This window comes from Alligator mississippiensis, chromosome 7 (genome assembly GCF_030867095.1).
Source record: "Alligator mississippiensis isolate rAllMis1 chromosome 7, rAllMis1, whole genome shotgun sequence".
Lineage (NCBI taxonomy): Eukaryota > Metazoa > Chordata > Crocodylia > Alligatoridae > Alligator > Alligator mississippiensis.
The window spans coordinates 35,782,641-35,810,520 of NC_081830.1; the positions used below are offsets into that span (position 1 = coordinate 35,782,641).

General features: G+C 44.2%; 2 protein-coding genes across 2 annotated transcripts; both read right to left on the reverse strand.

Annotated features, from left to right (window-relative positions):
- Positions 1-1,827: 1,827 nt before the first annotated feature.
- Positions 1,828-2,787, reverse strand: LOC106739281 (olfactory receptor 10A4-like). The gene has a single exon (XM_014600832.1). The coding sequence runs from the start codon at positions 2,785-2,787 to the stop codon at positions 1,828-1,830; it is 960 nt and encodes a 319-aa protein (XP_014456318.1).
- Positions 2,788-22,014: 19,227 nt separating this feature from the next.
- LOC132251918 (olfactory receptor 10A4-like) lies at positions 22,015-22,971 on the reverse strand. The gene has a single exon (XM_059731848.1). The coding sequence runs from the start codon at positions 22,969-22,971 to the stop codon at positions 22,015-22,017; it is 957 nt and encodes a 318-aa protein (XP_059587831.1).
- Between the last annotated feature and the right edge of the window lie 4,909 nt (positions 22,972-27,880).

The following is a 27,880-nucleotide window of genomic DNA, read 5'->3' on the forward strand; positions in this document are numbered from 1 at the left end:
CCTATAAGACCACCCATTGCTTACTTGTCCACTGGTGTGTACAGGTCTCCTATGAGTATCTCAAGGATGCAACTTTCTGAAGATCCCAGAAGTGTCTCTGGGCTTGGAGACTGTGTACCCTGTGGGCAGGTTGCATTCTAGATCACCCAGCAGCAACAAAGAAGTGATCAATTATCTTCTATGGTAGGGACTTTCTGGCATGCAAAGAAGAAGAAATACAGGCTAGCAGGGCAGAGCTAAGCACCTGACTCATGAGGAGGCCTCTGGGTAAGGGTCATTTGGATTGCAATTTTGGACTTAGTTGCCTAAAGTTAGCAGGGTGGATTTTTAAGTGCCAACATCCTTTTTTGGACAGGACCTAGAGAGAGTAATACAACTTGCTCATGGTCATTTTGGCACTTACCAATGGAGTTGGGGACCAGTCCCCAGTCCCTGAAAGCCAAGACTGGTCCCAGCATCATGACCAGACCACTGTTCTTACTGAAAACAGGAAAATGTTCGAAACCAAGCTGAGTAGCTTAGATGCACCCAGTGTTAATCAAACTCATTTTTTTGGGCAACCCATTGCAAGGCTTCATACACAGCCTGACTTACTAAACTAGATTGAATTTTTTAAAGCCCAGCTTGGGGGGCAGAGGCCCCTTTTCCTCATTATACTTTTCTGACCACCAAAGAGGACATTATCATAAAAAAGGAAGGCAACATGTAGCAGTTTTTTTTGCATTTTTAATTGAAAAAAAACACACTGTGGAATAAATATTTTAATCAAAGCAGTAAAGAAGTTATTAACAATATCATTGTTCTAATTTTTCTATACAGTGAATAAAATTATATGTTTAGAAAGCAAAATTATTACAGTTGGTTGGTGAAAGGAAAAAATAACAGAATAAAATAAAATATAAAGGGAAACAGTCACTTTGGTGTCAATATACAGTAAACTGACTGAAAAGAATGGCTCATAGGTTATAGTATAATTATATTTTTTTGGCAAAGACCCTTAGCTGGAGTATATCACAACATGGGCTTAAAAAGCAGTTGAATGGGGAAAGCACATTTAATTTGAAGGAAAGGTAGGTAAAGAAAAGGAAAAGTTGTGGGGAGAGAAAAATAAAAGAAACTTGAAACTGGAAAAGGTAGAAAATAAGTTAAAAGTAAAAGAGAGAACAGGCAAAAAGTAGGATAAAAACAAGTAAAAACAAGGCAGCATGGGAGAATAAAAAGACAGGAAAAAATGAGGCAAGAAGAGAAGATTAAAAAGAAAGTAACAGAAAACTTTCCAATCAAATCTAGCTGCATTTTGGCCCTTTCTTCTGATCTCTTTGAAGTGAATCCAAGACAGATCTTAAGCATGAAGCCTGCACCTCTCTGTGGCTCCAAAACACAGTTCTCCCACTGTCAGATGGATGCAGATGCCATATGATTGTTCTCACTGGATCTGCAGGTCCTCCCCTCTGACACTTTGATCCTGGATAGTTATGCCTAAGCACAGCTTTCTTAAACACAACAGACAATCTAATCTTAACTTGGGGAAAGGGTAAAGAAGGGAAAAAAAATATTTTAAAGCATCAGAAAATAAAGCCTGGTGCTCATGATTTTTAACCTAAATCTTTCATATATTTTGGAAACAAATCATCCATTGAGAAGTTCTGTCACTGCTTTCACTTCCATTTAACAAAAAGTTTCTTTGTTCCTTAGTGAGGTTGCCTCTTACATTTTGTGCCTGTGCATGTCCTCAGAGGGGGAGATTCCATTCCCCTTGGTGTATGAATACCACATGCACTATTTTTAATACTCAGGAAAATATACTGATTGTAAGTTACTCACAAATTATTTCAAGGACCTCTTTCTTGATATCAGCCTTCTCAAAGCCTGCTTTACCTCCTTATTCCTCAGGCTATAGATTAAAGGGTTCATCATTGGTGACATCACAGAGTAGAAGAGAGAAAGCAGTCTGTTGGAATTGTGAGAATGGCTGGATTTGGGCATCAGATAAGTCACTATGGCAGGAACATAAAATAAAGTGACCACAAGGAGGTGGGAGAAGCAGGTGGAAAAGGTTTTTTTCCTGCCCTCAGCAGAAGGCATGTTGAAGATGGTATGGAGGATCCAGGCATAGGACACAAGTATAAGTAAGAAAGGCACCATAATGAAGACAACAGCAATGATATAGATATGAACTTCGATCCTGAAAGTATCCACACAGGCCAACTTCAGTACTGGGAGCTGGTCACAGAAAAAGTGGTTTATGATATTGGGGCCACAGAAAGGTAGAGTGAATATGAAAGTCGTCTGCCATACATTCACCAACACTCCCAAGAACCAGCACGCACCTGATAGCTGGAGGCAGACGGTGTGACTTACCATGGTTGTGTACCTGAGAGGATGACAAACAGCCACATAACGGTCATATGCCATAGCAGCCAGCAGGCAACATTCTGTGATTCCCAGGAGGCCAAAAAAGTACATCTGCATGGCACAACCCACAAAAGAGATGCTCTTGTCATATGCAAAGGAGTCCACCAGGAACTTTGGAATGGAGGAAGAGGTGTAAGCAATTTCCAGAAAGGACAAGTTCCTCAGGAAGAAGTACATGGGGGAGTGAAGGGCTGAGTCAACTACACTGATCATGATGATGACGAGGTTTCCCACCAATGTGGAAATGTACATAAGCAACACCAGAAAGAAAAGGACAATTTGGATCTCCAAGGCATTGGAGAAAGGCTCGAAGAAGAAGTGTGTCACAGCCGTGTGATTCCCACTTGCCACTGCTCCCCTTGCAATCCCCATCTGGAAAAACAAGAAAGTCATGCTTTTTATTGTTAATCTGGATGAATAAGGAGAAAACAAGAAATGCACTTACGGCGCTACCGTCTATCATGCTGGACCTTTTTCTGCACATTTTCATAACTATTATTATTTATGTGTATCTGTGGTTTTTAACTACAGGTTATATTTTGTATGGTTTTATAATTAGGGGGGCATAAATATTGAATACAAACAGAAACTACAAATATCTTTTGCTAGTTCACAGTGAATCCAAACAAGCCATTCAAACCCACTGCACCCAAAGCACAGACCCTGCTTATCCTCTCCCAAAAGATTTAAAAATCATATTCAAAGAAGGATGTATATTAGGCAGCATTACAGGAACAGTTTCTCTTTAGTTAACACTTCCTTTTCAGCACCACAGGAAATTATGATCCCATATCAAAGTTTAATATGCGTTATGTTACTCTACATTATCCAGCTTTAATTCAATGACATATATTTGTCCATAGTACGATTCTTACTAATTTCCATGTATTAGACTGAAAGCCTGACCAAGTGTGAGAATTTAAGCTGTCCATTTATCTAGCATTTTCCTGAAGCACTCATTAGTTTATAATCATCAGTTCACTACTTTCTTCAGACATAGAACTAGCCTAAATTCAGTGGAGATTGCTACGTAGTTCCCATATCTTATATTATGGAGGTCACCTCTAAATGGTAATTGATGGTATTAGTCCACAGAAATCACATTCTAAAACAAAAGAACACTCACCAGGATGCTCAGCTTTCTTCTTTAGCTTGCACCCTTTGCATTGATCTTTACTAATACTAAATAGATATAAAATGATTTTATATCTGATTTCTGTACTCATTTCACTAAAGCAGACATTTTGCACCCAGTCTGCACTTAAATAGACCAGATGGAATTGACTGCATAAGTTGGACTAACATTTAGAGAAAAACTAGATATTGAAAACATTCTATTATAATCATGGTTTAAAACTCACCTGTGCTTCAGAGAAGAGTGTACTGAGTGAACAAAGAAGCCACACCTTGATTTATGAGTATGTAAGTTCTTTTGTACCTCCACTGGGACTGACTCTCTCATGTATTGTCTCTTTGAAAAAATTTTTTCCCCCCCGATTTCTCTCTGTCTGTATATCCGTGTTTCTCTGTCTCTCTTTTTCAACGTTTTAGATAATGTAGGCCTTAATATTCAGATAAGTTTCCAAACAGAGCCTTAGCCACAGCTAATTTAAAAATGTCTATTGAATCTTTTTTTTCAATAGCAAATCTGGTGTTCAACAAAGCCAAACCACTGAGAGAAAGCCTTTGCTTTCTCTCAGAGGTCTGGAGAGCAGGTCATAGGAGGAGAGGCTGAAAGACTTGGGACTGTTCAGCCTAGAGAACTCAGAGGAGAGTTAGTGGCAGCCTTTAAGTATATTAGGGGTGTGCATCAGGGCCTGGAGGAGCATCTGGTCACCAAGGCACCTTGTGGGAAGACAAGAAACAATGGGCACAGACTGATAGATAACTTCAGATTGGACACAAGGCAAAACAACTTTACAGTTCAAGTGCCAAGTGTCTGGAGCAGGCTTCCCACAGAAGTGGAACAGTCCCTCACCCTGGTGATCTTCAAAAAGCATCCTGATGCCCACCTGGCTGGGGTCATCTGACCACAGCATCTTTTCCTGCCCAAGTGAAGGGAGGCCTGGACCCAAATATCTTGTAAGGTCCCTTCCAGCTCCTAACATCTATAAAACAATGAAACTATGAAGAGAAGTAAGAAGCAAAAAAAAAAGTTCTGCTAAAAATACTGCAGTTCTCTGCCACAAATATTTCGTTTGCACCAAAGCATTTTCCGTATTTAGTTCTCCAGTGCTCACAATTTGCTTTCTGATTTTCATTTTTCTTAAGAACAATGTTTTCTGCTCAAACTTTTCTTTGCAAATCACCATACGTTTCTGAGCAGCCTTACCTTGGAAACTATTGCAATATTCTTTGTCCAAGCTTCTGTAAATCATAAAGGGATTTATTGGGGTAAGTGAATGTGATTGCCATCAGGAACCCCCTTAATGTCAATTAATCAAATTCTAAGCCTACTTATTGTAATATTTCTCCAAAGAGCTAAATGAAATTTATACAATGCTGATGTTGCTATTAGGGAAAGGCTTCTGAAACATTTAGTGTTGGCCTAGTCTGTTACCACTGTCTTCAATAATACTGTGGTAGGGCAAATAGAAGTAAAATTCAGAAAAGAGTTTGGATGCTTAAAAGTGGATGCAGATGGACTTAGACTTTTAAATCTAAATAATTTACTCAACCATTTCCTTTAACCCTTATAGGGAGTCATTCCATTTGACTTATTGGGTATCTAAGTGGACTTAGGCACCTAGCTATGACTGTTCCCACTGTTCAATGCTGAACATACATTAATGCATCTAGTTTTGTATTGCACTGCCCTCTGACCCTTAAAATTCAATTACATAGAAAGCAAAAAGGAAGAAAGCTCCCCTCCACACCTTTTAACAGTCTTTCAGACTCAAGCAGGTAGAATACAATTGCACTTAGGTGCCTAAACCATGTAGAATCTTAATATATGGAACAGAATCTGGCACTTATGTATCATATATCCCTTCGCTTTTTCAGTTTTCACTAGAAAACCTACTTAAGACGTACATTTCAGTATGCCATTTTGGCTGAGAGGAGGATAACAATGTCTGTTTTCTTCCCGTGGCTTTTGGAATTCATGAAGCAAGAAAGTCGCACATATGCTTGATTATGGGCCCAATGCAATTGTTATGCTCACACAACAACACACACAGACTGATATTATTTTTGGCAGTCAGGGACACTTTCATTCAAAAATAGTGATAGTGTGGTGCTGACAGTGCCATTTTTTCCATAATGCTCATTGGTTGGATCACTTCTCCAAGCAGTGAGATATCTCGATTCTGGGTCTTCATCACCAGGGTCTTCATCACCAGGGTCTTCATCACCCAGATGGGTTGTCTGTTTCCCATGGAAAAATGGAGGAAACCATGGATTTTACCTTTTACCAGAGGCAAATGTGGATTTCTCATTTTACCAGAGAAACCCACAGTTTTGCAGTTGTGTGATGAGCTCTCTGCTGGCTGGCAGAGTTCCAGCCTGCAGGGGGCTGGGAGGGAGTGGGAGGAAGGTGGTGAGTTTGGAGGTGCCATGTGTGAGAGCAGCTCCACCAGGTAAGCTGTGGCAGGGGGATTGAGGCCCTCATAGGGAGGAAGGGAGTTAAGCAGGGTTGGGGCTGGGGCTGGGGCTGGGACTTGGGTTTGGGGCCTGGGGCCACAATGTGCAGCCACAGGGCCCTGGCAGGAAGCAGGACAGGGTTGTAGGCAGCTTGTCTAGGGGGTGGAGCCAGCTCCCCACCATTGTGTGCTATCCTGGGGGCCAGGAGGAACCTACCCCCCCAAGTTCTGTGCATGGGGTGTGGGCACGGGGCAGGTTGGCCATTGCAGATTTGGGCAGGGGGGTGCTCCCCACCACTGTGCACATTCCCAGGGAGCTGGGGGAACCCATGTCCCCGCAAATCTGTGCATGTGATGGGGGCTGCATGCTGCACGCTTCCAGCTGGTACTTCCCACCCTGCTGCCTTCCCACAGGAAATCCATAGCCCACTGTGTGACACAGAACTGCAGGGAACAGTGGAGCCGTGCAGGAAGCTGCCTGCCGCTGCAATCTCTGCATTTCCCATGTCCCATGTGCACAACCCCATGCTGCCACCCCCCCTGACCTACTGCTTGACCACTGACAACAAATTAGCTTCGAAGGTCACCACCTATGACACCTCAGCTATACCTGCATTACGCAGGCCTTGCCAGCTCTTACTAGACGGGATTTTGCCAGAAGAATCATACTCGTGTATGGTCATAGGCAGGCAAGGTTCTTTGAGTAGGTATGATAACTTTTATTAGACCAACTGAGTCAAACAAACAAGAACAAGCATAAGAGATCGGTAACCATATGCTGAGTGTCTCGGCCGGGCTGAACTGACTCGAGGTGATTCAGAATTTACCCGTTCGTCAGGGCGGGCTGGTGAATAGAGAGGCTGACAAGCTTAATGGTTGCAAAAAACTTTACTTACGTCACGGGTGGCTGCGACGGAAACGGTTCAGTCGTCTGGACAACAATGTGAGTTGCTCCAGCTGGAGAGGCCAATGCCAGTAAACTCGTCCGTAATTCAAGCCGGCGGGAAAAGGGTACGTCTGGGACTGCATTCGGCGACGGGAAGAAGGATCGATAGGTGATCAGTCTATCGATCAGCTAGCCGCAAGTCGGATCTCTAAGAGGCACTCTGCAGCGTGCTCAAAGTTCTTCGACTTGGGCGGAAGTCGCGCTAGTTTTTAAACGGCCAGCAAGCCAATTACCGGCCACCACGTGTGAATAATTTAGCACTAGCCAATTGCGGGGCACGAATTTGCATCCGAATGGCGGGAACTCTTTGCACCATGCAACTCCGTGCTGCAAAGAGAAAATGCATCCTGCAGAAGCAGCTGCAAAAGTGGCGGGAACTCCCTCCTGCACACGGGTTCTTTATGCAACAAAAACCCTCGCTGTGCAAGAGGCTCTCGTGTGTCAAGAAAATTCCATAGTGCCGAGGCACCAAACTCATTGGGTTATGACATGCCCCCTTGCCGACGGCACAACTGGAACTTTTGACACATGAGCACATTATACGGATTCACTGACTTGGCAAAGCCTTCGCAACCAATATATATATATATAAACAAATAACTTTGAACACATAACAACAACTGCTAATCATCGTCTCATTGGAGAACATTCCGCTTCGGTCCGTCTTCTCCTATAACAGACAATGTCAGTAAACACTTAATAAAATGAAAATAATGCCATAACAAGTCCTGAGCAGATGGGTTTTTCGCCGTCTCAGTGCCTCTCTCGCAACTATCACTTTTTGGAATCAGGTGGTTGTGGATTACTGCTTCTGCTGGGGTTAAACCTGTGAAGAAAACAAAATAACAAGACAAAACACAACGAGAAAGAATCATAACTGGTTTCACTGTAAGGATACTGGGTGAACATCGGAACGGCGTGTCATCCAGTTGTGATGAACAACAATAGGGGGACAATCAGGCTTCTCTTCCAGTTGGACAGAATAGGTATTGGGATATTGTCCCGGCCGTTGAACTGTCCCTTTGTGAACTTGTGGGTGAGACTGATGAGGGTGAGGTATTGAAATCCACACCAACTCGTCAGGTTGGAACTTAGGCTCCCAAGGTGAGGGTTTCTGGACATTAGCTTCGTCCCATAATGGCTTAGTAGTGTTTAGTGAAATAAGGACATCGTGATTAAATTTAGTCCAATTTTTAAACGTCCCTCCTCCTCTAAGGCGAAGCTGCTCCTTGTATAGACCTATGTGTCTCTCCACAACGCCGTTGGACTGCGGATGGTACGGCAGATGAAGATGCCATGCCACGTTGTGAAGACGAGCAAACTTATCCAAAGCATTAGAGTTGAACGGAGGTCCTCCATCAGACTGAATTTCATGAGGAGGCTGCCAGGTGGCAAACACAGCAGTTAAGGCAGTAATAACAGCAGTGGCATTGCTTTTCCGTAAGGGAATAACCTGCAACTGTCTGGTCCCCAAATCAACCACAACTAGTCCTTTATTTGGCAGTTTAGACCCTGGGAGGGGTCCCAGCAAATCCACCTGCCAAACTTTTCCTGCCTGAAACTGTGAAGGATTGAAAGCTCCGATCTGATGCTTGGTTTTATGACACTTTTCTTTAGCACACGTTTTACAGGCCTGAGCTACCTTTTCCCAATCCCGCCTGGCTCCATATGAGGCCGGTTCTGTAATGGTTCGGCACCAACATTGATGACAAGCCCGTGGTCCTGGGTGACCCCAATTTTCATCAAGCCACGCGAGGAATGGATTGGTTTCAGGATCAGTGGTAGATGTGACAGGCAAAGCTATGTCGGTCCGGAGTGGATCCTCCAAGAGCTTATCAATTACCTCATGCACTGGATCAGTATCTGAACGATGGGACTTAGTGTGCCTAATCAATGGAAGGCGTACAAATCTAGTTAACGTCCTCCAGATGTCTCGCCAATCATCCAAGTTCTCGTTGGGAAAAGCTGTGCCCGTAAGAATTTTGTAGATATACTGCGAATCAATCGCGATGATCGGAACTGGGAGTGTATCGTTATGATACATCAAACAATGTTCCAGTACCTTCAGGAATCCTAATAATTCACATTTTTGAGACGAATTATCATCTGGGTCGGCTTGAAAAATTCCCTTATCATGACAAGCTTTACAGTAATACCCATAGGCTCCTTCATGTTGGGAGGTTCCGTCCGAGGCCATCCATGCTGGGGCTGAAGTTCCATACAGCGTAGGAACCTTTTCCTCATCTTCTGGGCTTGGATCAGGTACCGTGTCTTCCAACCTCCAACAATGCCAATTATAATGGTGGGTTAGTACTAGCGTATTCCAGGTCTTAGACTCCCCTTGAAAATGTGGGTCGATTCTTCCCGCGTCCAGCAAGGGTAACAATGTGGCACCAGGAGCGCGTAACGTTCCATGCCCCCATGCTAACGGCTCCACCAGTTGTTCAGCTAGGAGAATCTTTCCCATAGCTCCATATCGATGTTGCGCCGCTTGAAGTGTCTTGTGGGCCGTGTATACTAACTCATCGCGGGGGTTGTGCACGACAGCCCACACGTGATTGGTGGTGAATCCAAGGGTTACGGTTAGTGACTCACCCAGATCGATGGCATGGAGTTGTGTACCTTTAACCTTGGTTAGCAGGCGAAGCAGATTCTGCTGATCCTTTTCCGTCCAAGGTGTGGACTTTCAGGATTTGTCATGAATCTGTCGCTGTAATTTAGTGAGGAGTGCCAGATCACTAGGTCCAATATAATGTCGATACCAATTTAAATGACCCAAAAGCTGTTGAAAATGCCTCTTAGTGATAGGGTGGAATGTTTTTAGCGGATCGATGTTAGGACCCTCATGCGAAACTTCGTGGCGGATGGAACCAGTGTATCGAGTGCCAAGGAACGTAATGTCATCTACAGGACGTAGGCTTGACTTTTCCTCGTTGATGGTCCATCCCTCACTTTGAAGGTGAGCAACCAGTTGACTTACTACACTGGCAACTACAGAGCTATCGCGACCCATGATGGCAATATCATCCACATAACTCCAAATTTTTAATTCCTTTTCTGGGGGAAGAGAATGCAAGGCTCGAAAATTCTTCAGGGTGTTATTCATGGCACCAGTGGCTAATGATGGAGCGTTACAATATCCTTGCGGACAAACTGTCCACCTGTACATGATGCCATCAATACACATATTCAGTATTCCTTCCGGGTCAGTTATTGGGATAGAAAAGAACATGTTTTTCAGATCTAATGTAATTCCGACCCACGGACTTTGCTGGAACTGTGCCATCTCTAACATACACTGTGGCATAGTAGACGGATTAGGTTGTTGAAGTACTTGGCACCTTTTATTGACTTCTTGATAGTCCACGACCAACCGAGCTTCATTAAGTTTCCCAGGTTTCGCCACTCCCCATCCTGATGATAGATAGGTGCTGGCTGTTACGGTCTTAATACAGCCTCGTCGTTCAAGTCATTGCAGAAGGTTAGTAAGGGACTGTTTCAGAGAATCCTTAGTTGGGATTGGCCGATATCGCCAGGTGGAAGTGTCATGAAGTGTTGGTCGATGCCAGTCCTGCTCTGGGATAATTATGGGTAATGCCTGTAGTACTTGTTCCCTGAGGTCAAGCGTCTTTATCCCCGGAATTCCTAAAATGTTGATGCCCCCTAGAACAGCTTCTAGGGGATATCGGTGGTCCTGAACCCAAAACTTGACCTTCGTTGTGACAGCGATAGCGTTAAGCCCTTGTACCTTGATCGTCTTGATGGTCTTTTGATGAGGTATCATCGAGGTAATCATATTGGTCTGAGCTCCAGTGTCAAGAAGGAAGGATACCTGTTGTTTGTCATCCGGATCGGTAGGGTTGTAAACAGTAAGTTCAGCATATGGTCGAGAATCAGTAGGATCAGGTCTGAGCTGAGGAAGGCCGTTGGCAGAGCCGACGGCCATTACTCGTTTTTTGACGGATCCTCAAAATTAAATCCCATTGCTTCAGCCATACTATCCTGGGCCTTGTCTCCCAAAAGTCTCAATTGAGCCTTTGTTAGTCCGGAGTGAGCAAGAAGAAATCCGAACATAGTCCTTTCCTTCAGAGTTCTTTCCTTTGAGATTCTTTCTTTTGGGGTCCTTGGAGGCGACACCCATGGCTCTCGCTGAGGGGTATACCCTGGACGCCTAGGCCTCAATGTTGCAGCCAGGTACGCTGAAGGTCGATCCCTTGTATCATTAGAAGCTTCCACACCTTGCTTCATAAGTGCCTGCAATCGTGGGAGATGGCCTAAAAGACTTCCCACTGGTTGTCCTGCTATTGGGTTCAAGAAGAGTCGGAGTGTAACAGCATTCACTCCTCCGTACACCTCCACGCAGGCATCTATAGCTTCCAAGGGCATTGGAATTGCCCCGGGGTCCGATAGGTGACGATGAGCCCATATCTCTTTACGCTGGACTGCTGTTAGTCCCATAGGATTTGTTCTTGGGTTCCATGAGAGATACGACACTCCAACTATAGCCAGGAGAAGTTGTTCTGCTGTAGCCTTCTTCGGGCAACCCTCGTGCCAGGTGTGAAATTTGTGGGTTACCTGTCCTACCACAAGCGCCGGGAGCGGGATGGGCCAGTGGGCACTGTCCGTGACCACATTCAAATCAGTAGCACACCCTCCGCTCCACGCTGCTTGTCGTGTCAGGGCACTCGCTTCTTCTTTATCCAGAGTGTCGGATCCAAATTCCACTATCAGTCTTCCTAAGCATATGGCCAAGGTTTCTTCCGGCCTGATTTTAGAGTCTTTACAAAGCTCTTGAATCTCTGGTCTGGTGCGTGTACGAGAGATAGTGGTGGTACGCGTGGTACCTTCTTCATCCTCAACATGCTTTGTCACTGCTATCAGGTAAGCTGCGGCAGAGAGAGGGTTAAATTCTGCGTCTGGGAGCATTGGGTACATCCCTCCTCCCATTGCCCCCTCCCTGTGGTAAAGAGGCGTGGTTGCAGGGAATGACGTCACCAAGGGAATCCCCACCGGGTCTTCCAAAACTCCGCCCCTCCTTTCCGGGTTCCCCGGGTAGCTCGGGTTTCTTTCACCGCCATTTTCTGCTAGCAGCATCATGCGGCTGGCACTGTTAAGAAACGCTGCTTCGGAGCCCTTTGCTCTCCGCTCCAGCGATTCTTTACCCGCAGTATACATCTGAGCCTCCAGATTCGCATATTCCCTCAGTAGACCCGTTACTGCACGGAACAGCACATTCATCATCTTTCCCTTTTTCCATTTAATTAGACCCCACTTCGGCTTGTGACAGCCCTTAGTTTCTAAATCCTCCCGCAGCTGAACAAGGAGCTCATGGCCCCGCGACTCAGGCACCAAATCCGGACAGTTGAACCAGTCCGCGGGGGTGGGTCCCCCCCCCCTCCTTCAAGTATCGGGTGCATTGGGCGAACTCCTGAGCGGGGGTCAGCTTTTCTGCCTTCCGCGCTTTCACCCCGGCTAGGGATATTGTTGATGTTTCTTCCGGGGGCCGATAGTAAACCCGGTTGCTCCCCATTATGCATCCGAACTCCCCTAGGGATAGTTTTGTTCTCCATTCTTTTATTACGGTCTCTTCTCTTTTTACGGAGAAGTAACCATCAATACTTCTTTCCTCCCCTTCTACAGCCTGGTGGTAAGCGATATGTGCCCATAGATCATTAGCATTCTCTATGTGGCGGTTCCTGGTGCACCAGGGGCAGCACCCAATTAAATTCTTCTCCATCACCGTGCCCTTTGATTCCATCAGCATGTGCCGTGGTGATCCCGATCCCATCCTCGTCGCCATGTCTCGGCCGGGCTGAACCGACTCGAGGTGATTCAGAATTTACCCGTTCGTCAGGGCGGGCTGGTGAATAGAGAGGCTGACAAGCTTAATGGTTGCAAAAAACTTTACTTACGTCGCGAGTGGCTGCGACAGAAACGGTTCGGTCGTCTGGACAACAATGTGAGTTGCTCCAGCTGGAGAGGCCAATGCCAGTAAACTCGTCCGTAATTCAAGCCGGCGGGAAAAGGGTACGTCTGGGACTGCGTTCGGCGACGGGAAGAAGGATCGATAGGTGATCAGTCTATTGATCAGCTAGCCGCAAGTCGGATCTCTAAGAGGCACTCTGCAGCGTGCTCAAAGTTCTTCGACTTGGGCGGAAGTCGTGCTAGTTTTTAAACAGCCAGCAAGCCAATTACCAGCCGCCACGTGTGAATAATTTAGCACTAGCCAATTGCGGGGCACGAATTTGCATCCGAATGGCGGGAACTCTTTGCACCGTGCACTTCCGTGCTGCAAAGAGAAAATGCATCCTGCAAAAGCAGCTGCAAAAGTGGCGGGAACTCCCTCCTGCACGCGGGTTCTTTATGCAACAAAAACCCTCGCTGTGCAAGAAGCTCTCGTGTGTCAAGAAAATTCCATCGTGCCGAGGCACCAAACTCATTTGGTTATGACACTGAGATATAGACAGAGAGAAAAACAAAAGGGAATATCAGAACAATAACCTGTTCTCACCTGCCACTTTATAATCAAGAATGCAGCTTCACAGATTAGAAAGCAGCCCCTGCCTCTGAACTTTCCGTCAGAGCCACCTGCAATTTCTCCCACCAGTCTGCTTTATTCAGACCATTGCCTGAGGGCCTGCAGCCTTCCCGGTACCCTGGAAAACTAGGCGAGTCTTATGTATAATTTTTTATCTGCCCACTCAGTGGTGTAACTAAGGTGTGTTGAGCGCAGCACCCACCCGTAGGCACTGACTAGAAGGGGTGCCAGGATTCCTCCTGTGAGAGTCCTGGCAGCAGTGGGGGAAGTTCTGAGCATCCTGTGCTGGTCCACAGGAGCTGCACTGCACAGCTAAGGAAAGCACCATATGTCTTAAGTGTCTTGGAAAAAAACAGCACAAGAAGTACCATGTATACTCTAATCTGAAACCATATTTACTCTAATCTCCATTCAACATGGAGAAAAGGAAGTCTCATCTTAAATTTGAGCATGGGCATTAATGATCTGGAAGATGGGATGGGTTACATCCTCAGTATGTTCGTAGATGACACCATATTGGGCGGTGTAGTAGATAGACTGGCAGGAAGGGCTAGGAATCAGAGTCACCTAGACAAATTGGAGAATTGGGCCCAAAGGAATCTCATGAGGTTCAACAAGGACAGCGTAAAGTCCTGCACTCAGAATGGAAGAATCCCATGCACTGCTATTTTACCTAATTTTCCCTTTTTAAAAAAAAAAGGATTTTGAAGGACATTTTTACCAGTTTAATGAGTACCATTTTAGCTAATCCAAGCACTTAAAAATCGTATTGGTCTATTTTCAGAGGGGCAAAGTTTAAGTACTAAAAGGTCAAGGAATAAAGAAACAATATCAACCTGTTTGTCTATTTGTTTAGGCACCAGTAATAGACCACCTTTTCCTCCTGATGCTATCCTGTCCTACCTGCCCCCCTTCTGCTGGAAATTATGCAGATAACTTCAACTGAAATGCTATTAAATTTTACAATCACCATTTCTATAACCTATTACCTGTTTATTTTCCTATATGCATATAGCTAACAATTCCAAGCTGAGTGACAGGTTGGAGTGTGTTAGTTATGTTATTACTAAGCTGGCTTCCTAAGGGATTTGTTAGAAAGTATTTTTATTTATCACCTTCTTAACAATTAATTTTTTTGTGTCTAGAGAGAACTTTCTCCACCATGTACAAAGAGTGTGTTTAGTTTTTTATCCAAGAAAATAATCACAGCTATTTTCTCCTTCTGTGTCACACAATTAAAAAAGGAGACAGAAAAAAAAGAAGAAAAAAAAGTATTAGGAGTTCATCTATTTTGCGTAAAAGGAATCAGCACTGGTTTATTCCCCAGTGTTGTTTTTCACTGTTCTAGCAAATGGCCTCTTGAGTCTGGAAGAAGCCTCTAGTGACTGAAAATAATTTTGTTCTGCTGCCCAGATGATAGCTCTATCTCATCTTGTTCAAAGGATTAATTAGAACAAACCCTCACCTTACAATGCTATATTTAAAATTGATACTAATAGTAGTTGAAAAAATACTTGTGTAGGGTTGTATATCAAAGTAATTGAATTAGATCAGCTGGCCCCTGGTTCTCTTCTGGATTTAAAATAGCCTGAGATCTCTCTTTTTGGCTGAGGCCAGCCCAGCATTATCAAAATTCTGGAAATATAGCACTGGAGCTAAAGGAAAATCAGCATTAAGTCCTGCAATATAGGACATATGATAAAACAGTTCAGCAATACTAAATGTAGCCATTGGAGGGCACGGAGGGACATTTATGCTTTTACTAATACATACATGGAAGGGACCTTACAAGGTCACTTAGTCCAGCCCCCTGCTTAAGTCAGGATATTCCCTGTCTAAACTATCCTAGCCAAGTGTCTGTCCAACCTACACTTGAAAATGTCCAAAGATGAAGATTTCACAACTTGATACAATGTTGGGGGCTGGACTTGATGATCTTCAAGGTCCCTTCCAGCCCTAATGTCTATGAAATCTATGAAATGTTTGACTGCCCTTAGCCAGAAAGTTCCTCCTAATCTGCCATTTAAATGTCTTCTGCTGAAGCTTGAACCTAAAGCTCTTAGGCTGCTTGTACATGCCACTGGGGTTTAATTCAGTTTAGTTCTCCCTAAATTGAAATGGTGGGTTTTTAAAAACATAGCTTCAATTTAGAGAGAATTAAACAGAGCTAAACTCCCATGGCACGTACACAAGGGTGGGGGTCCAATCCTTACCTGCCTATTTGGCGGCAGGGGAGAGAGGACAAGCTGCCAGTGGGCCAAGAAGTCCCTGAGCTGTGTGGGGGACCCCCAAGCAGCACCTGCCTGCTGACACCCTTCCTGGGCAGTCCTGGGGAGTGGTGCAGCTGCAGAAGACAGCCCTGCTCCCCTCCACCCCCAGCCACAGAGGAAAATACTAGGCCTCTGCACAACTCAAGCAGGCAAGCAGGCTCCAGGGCCGGGGAAGAATCAGGCTTGCTGCTTTTTTTTTTTCTTCAGTGGGGCCTACCTACACGGGCTGCCACCGGGTCCTACAGCCCCTGAGCTGCACAGGGCCCTCTAAGACCCTAGCACATTGGCTTCCGTGTACCATTGCACTTTGTTAGGTAGCAAACTAAAACAACTCCCAGGTGTTCTATCTTGCTTTATACCAAAGTCATTTAAAGCAGAATACATAACCGAGCGTGCAAATAGCAACACCATAAGAGCAGTGCAAAAGGACATTTAAGCTGCTTTAAAGGCCAAATTTGTGGCCTGTACAAAGGCCCTTAGGCCTGTCTCTTACAGTCATAGAGAAAAAACTCAACTCCATCCATTCTATAATCACCCTGCAAAGTATTTGAAGACTTGCTCAATCAAATCCCTGTTCAATCTTCTCTTTTTCAGACTAAATACCTAGTCCTGACCCATGAGAACCAGCTGGCTACAGACTTATGGGAGATATACCCTGGGGGAGATAGTAGAGGTGGAGCTGGCAATGAACCTTTCTTCCAGGTCCAAATAGGATTGCCAGATGGTGCAGCATCCTTTCTTTTTCCTACTCAGGAAGCCTGCAGACAGCATCAAGTGAGGGCCATAAATTGGGTACTGTACTCTGTGCTCGTGCTGACATGCTATGCAGGGCAACTGTTCCAAGCAGCAGCTGCCACAGGAGGTCCATCTCCAAGGCACTGATGTTGGGAAAATTTCTGTTTTTGGGCAGGGTGACCATGGAAACTACCTGATGGAGTGGAGCACCATGCACTCAATAACTCTCTACAGGTCAAAGCTCCCACTAGACTTCTGAACGACTATGAGCACAGAACTACCATTTGGCACCACAGAGTTAATCAGCTGTCTGCCTGAATCTACTCTTTGTGGTTTCCCAGCATAGCAGTTCTGAACCAGGGATCTATTTATAAGATGGTTGTAGAGGCTAGTCACAATAAGATGACTGACTAGTGAAGCATGCCTCTCCTACTCCCCTGCCATGCCTCTCTAGTGTGCCATCTCAACCTGCCAACTCACCTGGAACCTACTTTTGGAGTGGCTCACCTACTGAGGTTTGTGTAGCTGACTGTAGTTCTACTTGCATGAACCATGGGTGCAATAGGTATCTCCCTCATAACTGGTATGTCCCCCAACACATATCTAGGTGGGTTTTGGGGGAGTTTGTCCTCTGGGGCAAACGAATCATCTTGGAGTGGATGGCTGAAGGCTTGGAGAAGGCAAGAAGCATAGGAAAAATGTGGCAGAGGTTTTAAGGATATTGGCCCTTTAAGAAACTTGTAGAAGTGGAATTACGTTGGTCGGACAAAATTAGCTGTGGACACTGGATTAGAATCCAGGCTCGAAACAGTCAGACTGTAAAGCTGTCTCCAAGTTTTACCCTTCTGTTTTAGTTTATTGTATTAATACAACATAACTTGCTCCTGAAAACTGAACACCACAACAGATGCTGGGGGTCCTCCTGAGCATGTGTACTTCTCCTAGCAGCAGAGTCTGTGATTCTGAGAAGATGCCTGTTGATGGCAACCACAATCCAGGTCCAGAGCAGCCCTTTCTCTCCTGCTACAAAAGAAAACATGCCTTTTCTACTACCAAAGGAAGGGAGCCCTCATAAGTCTCTTGAACAATGCCTAGATGCAAGGCTGTACACCTGGTAGAAGAAAGGAAGCACTTTTGATATACTGTGGGATGAGAATGAGGGAAATCTTTCAAAATTTAGGGCATCTGGTGTCTTCCTTTCTGCTGCAACTATGGGAAACTGAAGGGAAGAACTATGTTTTAGGGCTGTGTGTGGATGCTGCTGTGCAGGCCCTGCCTTCCATTGGCAGTGTCTGAGCTGTGCCTTTGCTTCCATGTATATTTCTGCTTGGACTTTATGCCAGCTGGTTTCACTTACCATCCATGGGGTTGTGGGTAAGCATGACCAAGGTCCAGTGCTGGGATATGTGTATTCAACCTATCTGCTGAGTGGCGTGGAGATATCTCTGAGATTTTCCTAGATGGGTCTGAGAGGTGCCAGTTTCTTTGAACTGCCTGATGTCATGAGGCCCAGCTAGGGTTGAGCTAGCCCCAGGACCCAGCTGCAGGTAGTCGGGCAATCAGGCTGAATCGTGGCTCAGGAAGCAGCTCTACCCGTACTGGCTTCATTAACCTCAGACCAGGCAGCAGAAGGCTGCTTGGAGCCTGACTTTGTGTTTATTCTGTCTTATTCATTATGGCCTGGATCAGCTGCTTGTCCAGCTCTTTGGTGAGATGCATGTCAATTCAAATCCAGGATATTGTGGCTTACACTCCAGTAACTCCCTGACTGAGCATGTTCTACTCAGCTTGACTACCCACGATTCAGTTTTCTTGGACCCTCCCACCCACCCCGCTTTACAACCCACCCACCCCACTTTACACCCTTTGCCCAGGAGTGAAGGTGTTATTGAGCACTTTATAGAAGCAACTTCCTTTATGACCTAGGAGCTCCCTATAAGACCACCCATTGCTTGCTTTTCTGCTGGTGTGTACAGGTTTCCTATGAATATCTCCTTTTCAGGGATGCAAATTTCTGATGATGCCAGTAGTGTCTCCGGGCTCCCTGTGGGCAGGTTGCATTCTGGATCACCCAGTAGAGACACAGAAGTGATCAGTTATCTTCTATGGTAGGGAGTCAGCAACATGTGACCCCTTATAGGTGCAGGGCTTTATCTGTGTTGAGGCTGAGAAGTGAGGTGCTGTGCTGGGGTGGGGGAGCTGGAAGCTGTGTCCATGCTGATGCCTCTCCTCTCCATTCCAACCCCTACTATCCCCTTCCTCTTCCTGTTTTCCAAGGCTGTTGTTTGGGCACATTTTTTCAGCAGGGGAAATACATTAGGACCAGAGAGCTAGAAGCAGTGTTTACATTGATGCTGCATTGCCCTGCCCTCCCACTTCCCCCATATCTCTGCACCTTCCTCCCCATAGCTGCAGTGCAAGCACAGCTTCCAGCCAGAAAGGAAGTCTGCAGGGAAGGAGGAGCCAGCAGAGAACTGGGAGCAGCACTGAAGCAACTTCCAGCTCCCTGGCTATAGCACAGGGCTGGGAGAAACAGTGGTAGCACAGGTGCAGCTCCCAGTCAGAAACTAGTTGGGCCAAGGTTGAGTACCTGGAAGCTGCTTTCTTGCAGCTATTGCTTTGCCAGCACACAAAGCCTGACCTGTCACATGACCCCTGTGGCTAGATGCTGCACTCACGCCACAGCTAGCGAGCTGGGAGAAGCAGCAGTAATGTGGGTACAGCTCGCAGCCGCGTGGCTCCAGTGAGAGTTGAGGGAAACACCCTTCCCCACATGCTGCTAAAGGGCTGCAGCAACCACATGGGCCAGAGGTGGGTTCCTCTGGCCACAACTTGAAAAAAGTTGCCAGCCCCTACTCTAAGGGTAAGACTTAGCCTTATTCTTACAGATACTAGTTTATTTAAGTGGTTCAGCCAAATCTAATGGAGTAACTAGGGCCTAACCTGTAGGAGTAGACTAAGTGAGGCTTCTGTCCTGCATCCTAACCAACCGGGCCTGCTGAACCCAAACCAGGGCCAGGTGAGCCCCTCCCCACTGATGGGTCCTGGGTCTGCTTTTAAGGATGTCCTCCACCACCTGAACCTTGCTCCACAGCTTGCAGGGATCTTCCAGACAGTTATAAGGATGTATGTGTAAGAAAGTCGTGTTGGCACTAAGGCGCTTAGCAAAAACACCCAGCTAGAGGAGGTGATTATCCCAACAAAAAATCTGCAGTAGGGGAGTTGCAAAATAAATATTTGATTGTGATGATCCCACAGAAAATCTGGTTAGTCAGGACAACGAGTATGATAAGAAGGACTCCCCTTCAGGAGCAAAGCACCAGTTGGATACACAATCTCTGGCTCGTGGTGGATACGTATCTCAGGTGATAGCATATGGCTATCTTGACATTCAAAAGACAAGGGTATCAAGAGGAAAAGCTCAGTAATCCCAAGGGAGATGTAGAAGAAATACTGACTGTGGCAAGTAATGAAGAAAATATTGAATCAGCTATTAGATAAAAGTGCCAAAAAGCTTGCGCTGCTTCTTCCACTGAAGCACGTTTTTGTTGTTTTTTCTAACATCTGTAAATAGCCTGAGTAACACCTACTTCTTACAACAGCCATTCAAGGCTAATATCTTGTAACCAATTGGACAAGTGTTACTGAGTAGGTGTTTTGTAAGAAACCTGGCTGAGATTTTGCCATCAAACTGAGCCATTCCCTGGCAGTGGGAGGGATGTTACTAGAGATTCTCGTGGCACCACAGTTGAGAACTAGTGGAATAGGCTGGTTTGGGGATGTTGGTGCTGCTTTGCTTAGTTTCTAGATCTAAACAGCTGTTTGTGGGATCCAGGAACTTAGCTGTTCAGGTTAGGGAAATTCCTACATGCAAAGAAGCAGAAATACAAGCTAGCAGGGCAGAGCTAAGCACCTACATCATTAGGAGGCCTCTGGGTGAGGGTCATTTAGATTGCAATTTGGGGCTTAGTTGCCTAAAGTTAGCAGGGTGGATTTTTAAGTGTCAACATCCTTTTTTTAGACAGGACCTAGAGAGAATAATACAACTTGCTCATGGTCATTTTAGCACTTAGCCATGGAGTTGGAGACCAGTCCCCAGTCCTTGAAAGCCATGACTGGTCCCAGCATCATGACCAGACCACTGTTCTTACTGCAAACAGGAACATGTATGAAACCAAGCTGAGTAGCTTAGATGCACCCAGTGTTTATCAAACTCATTTTTGGGGCAACACGTGGCAAAGCTTCATTCACATCCTGACTTACTAAAATAGATTGATTTTTTTTTAGCCCAGCTTGGGGGAAAGAGGCAGATCCCCTTTTACAGATTTACAGAAGTTTAGGGCTGCAGAGGACATTGTGAGATTACAGGTCACTGCAGCAAGGTGTGCGTCCAGTCTCCTTTCGTAGGTGCCTGCACGAGCCCACGGGAGTTTATTCCAGAGTATCTGCATTATACTTTTCCTACCACCAAACAGGACATCATCAAAAAAGAAGGCAATATGTAGCAGTATTTTAGTATTTTTAATAGAAAGATAAATACTGTAGAATAAATATTTTAATCAAAGCAGTAAATACATTATTAACAATATCAGTGTTCTTGTTTTTCTATACAGTGAATAAAAATGATGTGTTTAGAAAGGAAAATGATTACAGTTGGGTGGTGAGAGGAAAAATAATAGAGTAAAAAATATAAAGGGAAACAGTCACTTTGGTGTCAATCAAAAGTAAATTGACTGAAAAGAATGGCTTATAGGTTACAATAGAATTATATTTTTGGCTAAGACTCTTAGCTGGAGTATATCACAATACCTGCTTAAAAATCAATAGGATGGGAAAAGGACATGTAATTTGAAAGAAAGGTGGGTAAAGAAAAGTAAAATGGGGAAGAAAATAAAAGAAACAGGAAACTGGAAAAGGTAGAAAATAAGTTAAATTAGAAACTAGGCAGAGTGGGAGAAGAAAGGGGAAAAAAAGACAAAAAAATTAGGCCAAAGGGGAAGATTAAGTGGAAAGTAAAGAAAAATATTCCATTCAGATCTACCTTAGTTTTGGCCCTTTCTTCTGAACTCTTTGTAGTGAATCCAAGACAGATCTTAAGCATGAAGCTACACCTCCCTATGACTCCAAAACACAGTTCTCCCACTGTCAGATGGATGCAGATGCCATATGACTGTTCTCGCTGGATCTGCAGGTCCTCCCCTTTGAGACTTTGATCCTGGATAGTTATGCCTAAGCACAGCTTTCTTAAAACAAATATTTTAACGCATCAGACAATAAAGCCTGATGCCCAAAATTTTTAACATAAATCTTTCATATATTTTCCATCAGGAAGATGAAATTCCATCACAACTCTTTCTCTCCCATTTTTTTAAAAAAGGGTCTTCCTTTCCTCAGTGAGGTTGTTTCTTACATCTTTTTTTTGTCTTTGCATAGCCTCAAACTAGGGGGAGATTCCATTCTCCTTGCTGAATGAATGCCACATGGACCTTACTCAGGAAAATATATTGATTGTAAGTTACTCACAAAGTATTACAGGGACATCTTCCTTGATATTAGCCTTCTCAAGGCCTGCTTTACCTCCTTATTCCTCAGGCTATAGATTAAAGGGTTCATCATTGGTGACATCACAGAGTAGAAAAGAGAAAGCAATTTGTTGGAATTGTGGGAATGGCTGGATTTGGGCATCAGATAAGTCACTATGGCAGGAACATAAAATAAAGTGACCACAAGGAGGTGGGAGAAGCAGGTGGAAAAGGTTTTTCTCCGGCCTTCAGCAGAAGGCATGTTGAAGATGGTATGGAGGATCCAGGCATAGGACACGAGTATAAGTAAGAAAGGCACCATAATGAAGACAACAGCAACGATATAGATATAAATTTCATTCCTGAAAGTATCCACACAGGCCAACTTCAGCACTGGGAGCAGGTCACAGAAAAAGTGGTTTATGATATTGGGGCCACAGAAAGGTAGAGTGAATATGAAAGTCGTCTGCCATACATTCACCAACACCCCCATGAGCCAGCATGCACCTGATAGCTGGAAGCAGACAATCTGGTTTACCATGGTTGTGTACCTGAGAGGATGACAAACAGCCACATAACGGTCATATGCCATAGCAGCCAGCAGGCAACATTCTGTGATCCCCATTAGGCCAAAAAAGTACATCTGCATGGCACAACCCACAAAAGAGATGCTCTTGTCATGTGCAAAGGAGTCCACCAGGAACTTTGGAATGGTGGAAGAGGTGTAAGCGATTTCCAGAAAGGACAAGTTCCTCAGGAAGAAGTACATGGGGGAGTGAAGGGCTGGGTCAACTACACTGATCATGATGATGAGGAGGTTTCCCACCAATGTGGAAATGTACATAAGCAACACCAGAAAGAAAAGGACAATTTGGATCTCCAAGACATTGGAGAAAGGCTCGAAGAAGAAGTGGGTCACAGTCGTGTGATTCCCACTTGCCACTGCTCCCCTTGCAATCCCCATCTGGAAAAACAAGAAAGTCATGCTTTTTATTGTTAATCTGGATAAATAAGGGGAAAAGAAAAAATGCATCTATGGCGCTACTATCTATCACTCTGGGCCTGTTTTTGCACATAATTTTAACTATTATCATTTATGTATAGCTGTGTTTTTTTAAGTCCAGGTTATATTTTGTATGGGTTTATAATTAGGGGTGCACTGAATACTAACAGAAACTACAATGATGTATTGCTCTTCAAGAAAATCAGAAACAAGCCATTCACACCCACTGCACCCAAAGCACAATCCCTGCTTAGCCTCTCCCAAAAAGCTTTAAAAACAATATATTCAAAGAAGGACGCATGTTAGGCAGGATTACAGCAGCAGTTTCTCTTCAGTAAACACTTCCATTTCAACACCACAGGAAATTATGATCCCATACTGCAGTTTAATATGTGTTATCTTCCTCCATATTATCCACCTTTAATTCAGTGACATTTATTTGTCCATAAATAAATGTTTGCAAATTTTCATGTATTACACTGAAAGCATGACCAAGTGTGCGAATTTAAGATATCCATTTATTTTCATTATTTTGTATGCATGAATGCCTCCATCAGTCCATGCATCCACCCATCTGTCTATCTATTGTTTTCCTACAGCATTCATGAAAGTAGTTTGTAAACACAGCTCATTCCTTTTTTTGGTCACAGAACTAACCTAAATTCAGTGGACACTGTTATATAGTTCCCATATATAATACTGAAGAGCTCACCTCTTCATGGTAAGTGATGGTCTTAGTCCACAGAAATCACATTCTAAAACAAACAAAATAACACTCACCAGGATGCCAACTCTTCTTCTTTAGCTTGCACCATTTGCAATCATCTTTACCAGTGTAAAATATTTTTACAATCAATTTCTCTATATTTTTACAATCAATTTCTGTAGCTCAGATGGAATTGGCTGCACACGTTGGACTACAGTGCAACAATAACATTTAGAAAAAAAAACTAGATTACATATTGAAACATATAATCTTGGACATTCATGTTTTAAAACTTATCTGTGCCTCAGAGAAGATTGCACTGAGTGATTAAAGAGGCCACACCTTGAATTATGAGTATATTACTTCTTTTGTATCTCCACTGGGACTGGTTCTCTCATGTATTAGAGTTTTGAAAACTAGATAAGGATTTTTTTTTTTGCCCTTGATTTCTCTGTCTCCATCACCATCTCTCTTTCTCTGTCTCTTGTTTCATTGGTTTTGGTACCATAGGCCTTAATATTCAGATTATTTTCCAAGCAGAGTTTTAAGCAGGGATAATTAAGAAGTTCTACTTAAAGTTTTTTTCAGTAGGAATTTTTTGTTTAATGAAGCCAAACTGCTGAGAGAAAGCCCTTGCTTTGAAAAGGAGAAAGAAGCAAAAACAAAAAGTTCTGGTAAAAATATTGCAGTTCTCTGACACAAATGCGGGGCTTTATCTGTGCCTGTGTCTATGCTGGGACTGACCAATGAGGTGCTGTGCCTGGGCAGGAAAGCTGGAAGCTGTGCCCGTGCTGCTATCCCTTCTTTTTACTTCTGTACCCACCCTCCCATTCCCCTTCTGCAAGGCTGTGGTGTAGGCACACTTTTTGACTGGTGAGGAACTGCATTGGACAGCGCAGCTAGAAGCTGTGCTTGCACTACTGCTGCACTGCTCTGTCCTCCCACTTCCCCCAGCTGCCCCCTACCCCCCAACTTCCTCCCAAAGACTGAACTGAAGCACAGCTTCCTGCTAAAGAGGAAGCCTAGAAGAGATAGTAATGGGAGCAACACTGGAGAAACCTTTAGATCCCTGGTCCCAGCACAGCTTCCCTTTGGCTGGAAGCTGTGCTCACACTGCAGCTCAGGAATGGGAGGGCTGGGAGAAGCAGCAGTAGCGCAGGTGCAGCTCCCAGCCAGAAACCAACTGCACTAAAGTCAGGGAGCTAGAAGCTTTCTTTCTGTTGCCAGTGCTTGTTCCCCCATCGCAGCTCTAGTCTGTCACAGGCTCCTTTTGGTTAGATACTGAGTTCACACCAGAGTTAGGGAGCTGAGAGAAGCAGCAGTAATGCAGGTGCAGCTCCTAGCTGCATGGCTCCAGTGAAGGTTAAGGGAAAGCCCCCCTCCCCGCTACTGGTAAAGCATTGCAGAAACTATCTGGATCACAGTCAGATTATTTTGGACCACAATCCAAAAGACACCGCCAGCTGCTGCTCTGTGGGTAAGACTTAACCTTATCCTTACAGATCTTAGTTCATCTAAATAGTTTGGCTACATCTAATGGAGTAACCAGGGCCTAACCTATATGGAGAGGCAAAGTGAGGTTCCTATCCTGCAGCCTGATTAACTGGACTAGCTGAACCCAAATGAGGGCCAGCTGAGCTGTAACCCCCTCCCACTGATTGGTCTTAGCCTCTGGCCTGGTAACTTCTCTGGTTTCTGCCCTTGAATCTCTGATTAACCAGTGATCCTGGTTTTCTCTGATAAAAGACAAACAAACCCATTTTTAAAAAAATGTGGATTTTTTTAATCAGAGAAAACCAGGATTCCTGCTGATCATGCATGCAGCCCCTTGGACTTTGGTTTGACCTCACTTGCTTCCTGACCCCTGATTTTGGTTAGTCCCGTGGCTTGCTATTTGCCTCTTTGCTTGTGAGCCCCACCCTTGCAATCCCTTATCCCACTCCTGGATCTATCCATTAGGCTGGGTACTCCAGCAGACTGTGACAGGAACCACCTCTGGAGATCCTATTGCTATTCCTAAAATGGGAGATGGGTGCTGGTAGCCAGTGGAAATAAGATCACTCCTGACTCTAGTCACATGAGTCAGGATTGGCTATCAGCTAGACTTCAGTGATGTTATAAGATATGTTTACCTGCTGCTTCTATTAGAGCAGAGAATAGGATGGGGGTTTTGGGGGCTGGTTTGTTTGTTTTTTTAATCTTAAAAACCTCTAGAAAGTCCCCTGAGACAGATAACATGGCCAGTTTTGATTATCTTGGCCTAATCTTCAAGGACCCTTGAATTTAGCCCAAGCCTGAATCCTTATCTTAGACAAGCAGCAACAACACAGAGCCATAAGAGCCTGCAATTGTTTGAATTTGGGGCTCTCGGACTTCTGAGTATAGCACATTAAGCACTACATTACATATCAGCCGCTAACCAAGCTGATCTCCATGGCTTCTTTTGAAGAGAAGGGGCCCTGGGCCTTATTTGGGGCCTTTATCTCTAGTGATACATAAACATTTCCGTATCAATCCATTACTTCTAATGACCATTTTAGTGGCTCAGTTTCAAAAGGAGTGCTAGAGAAAAGAATGAATCGTGTATATAACCTGTGGTGTGGTGCTTACAGCACTAGGCTGGCAGATCAAAGGCAGCCAAGTGCAATCCCACTGTGTGCACTGTGCAGGATCTTAGTACCCAGGAGCTTAAATCTTCCCAGATGATTGAATTAGCCACAGAGCCATTGTGGGAGGAGGCAGAAGGGATGCTTGCTCAATTTGTTCAGCTTCTGAACCTAATTTCACTAGTTACTGGGCTTGAACAACTCCATTTCTGGGTATCTAAGGCAGCCAAGTGTCTACAAGGGAAGCATATAAAGGTCTCTTACTGTGCACGCCCAGTCTGGATGAATACATGCTCATGCATAAGTTGCATTTTTGGCACTTAGATAGCCAGGAAGGGAACAGAATGTCACCCTCAGTGTAGCACAAATAATTGGTATTATATTCATATTTTTCAAATCCCAGATTTCTTGATTGGTGGCTGTAAATGATCATATTTGTCAATCCGTTTTCTTGTATTTCCAAATAAGTATTCACAACAAAGATGATTTCTATTATTATTAAAATGATGATTAATTCTCTCTCACACAGAATAATTTCATGTCACTGGGGGAAAAAAAAACCCTCTTCTCAATGCATGCTTTATTTGTTGGTTTCTTAGTTGTATTAGAAGGGTTCTGAAATGGGGTGTCCACTGTCCACAAGGTCCATGATAGACGGGACTTTACTAAAATGCTGACTTTTGTTTTGTATGGATTTCATGTATATGAAGATGTGGGTGTCATAAAAAAATGTTTGCAGCAGTAATGTTTCCAAGCACTTGGGATATTCAGTTTCTCTAGGAGATGGCATATATGGAGATGAACCTAGCAAGAAGGTGCTGAGGAAAGAAACACAGCTAGGAGGGTATCAGTCCATTTTAAGTGACACTATAGCCAGAATATCTGCAGCAGTGCATCTAGTTACAGAGAAAAAATAAAAGATTAGGCAGCCACTTGCCCTTTAACTTTTTTATGAAGCAAGGTGCACTTACACCATCTGAGGATCTTGTCCAGATGATGTTAGTAGAGAAACATACATTTATGTCAGATGCAGATAAGATTAAATGGTTGTCTTGCTTTTCTGTATTATAGAGTATACAGCAAAGGTAATTTGGGAGGGATTTCAACAATTGTAGTGGGACTTCAGAATCAGCTACAGTATTTCAATGTATATTCATCAGATGTCTACCATCTTAAAATGACTAAATTATAAACATCTTCACCATGCTCCACCACCACAACAAATTAAGAAGATATGATTTGTTTGTTGTTTTTTTTAAAGGAAGTTACCAAGGCTATAGTACTCAGACCAGAAAATATATCTTCCCCCTTGCACTTAAATTAAGAAAATGCATATTTATTTTATCTGATTACACATGTACAACAGTTTACCTACAGCATTTTCAGGGACTTGTTCAACATGTTGTTTCTCAGACTGTACACCAGGGTATTAACCATCAGAGTCAAGAAAGTATAAGGGAGAGAGAACACTTTGCTGAGGCTGCTCTGTGTTTGGGATTTTGGAAACACAGAGACAAAAATCAAAGTCCCATAGAACTGGATCACCGCAGTGAGGTGA

What these genes read in the sequence shown, in the direction of transcription:
- LOC132251918 (XM_059731848.1), bottom strand. Translation starts at nt 22,971, where the DNA reads ATGGGGATTGCAAGGGGAGCAGTGGCAAGTGGGAATCACACGACTGTG.
- LOC106739281 (XM_014600832.1), bottom strand. Translation starts at nt 2,787, where the DNA reads ATGGGGATTGCAAGGGGAGCAGTGGCAAGTGGGAATCACACGGCTGTG.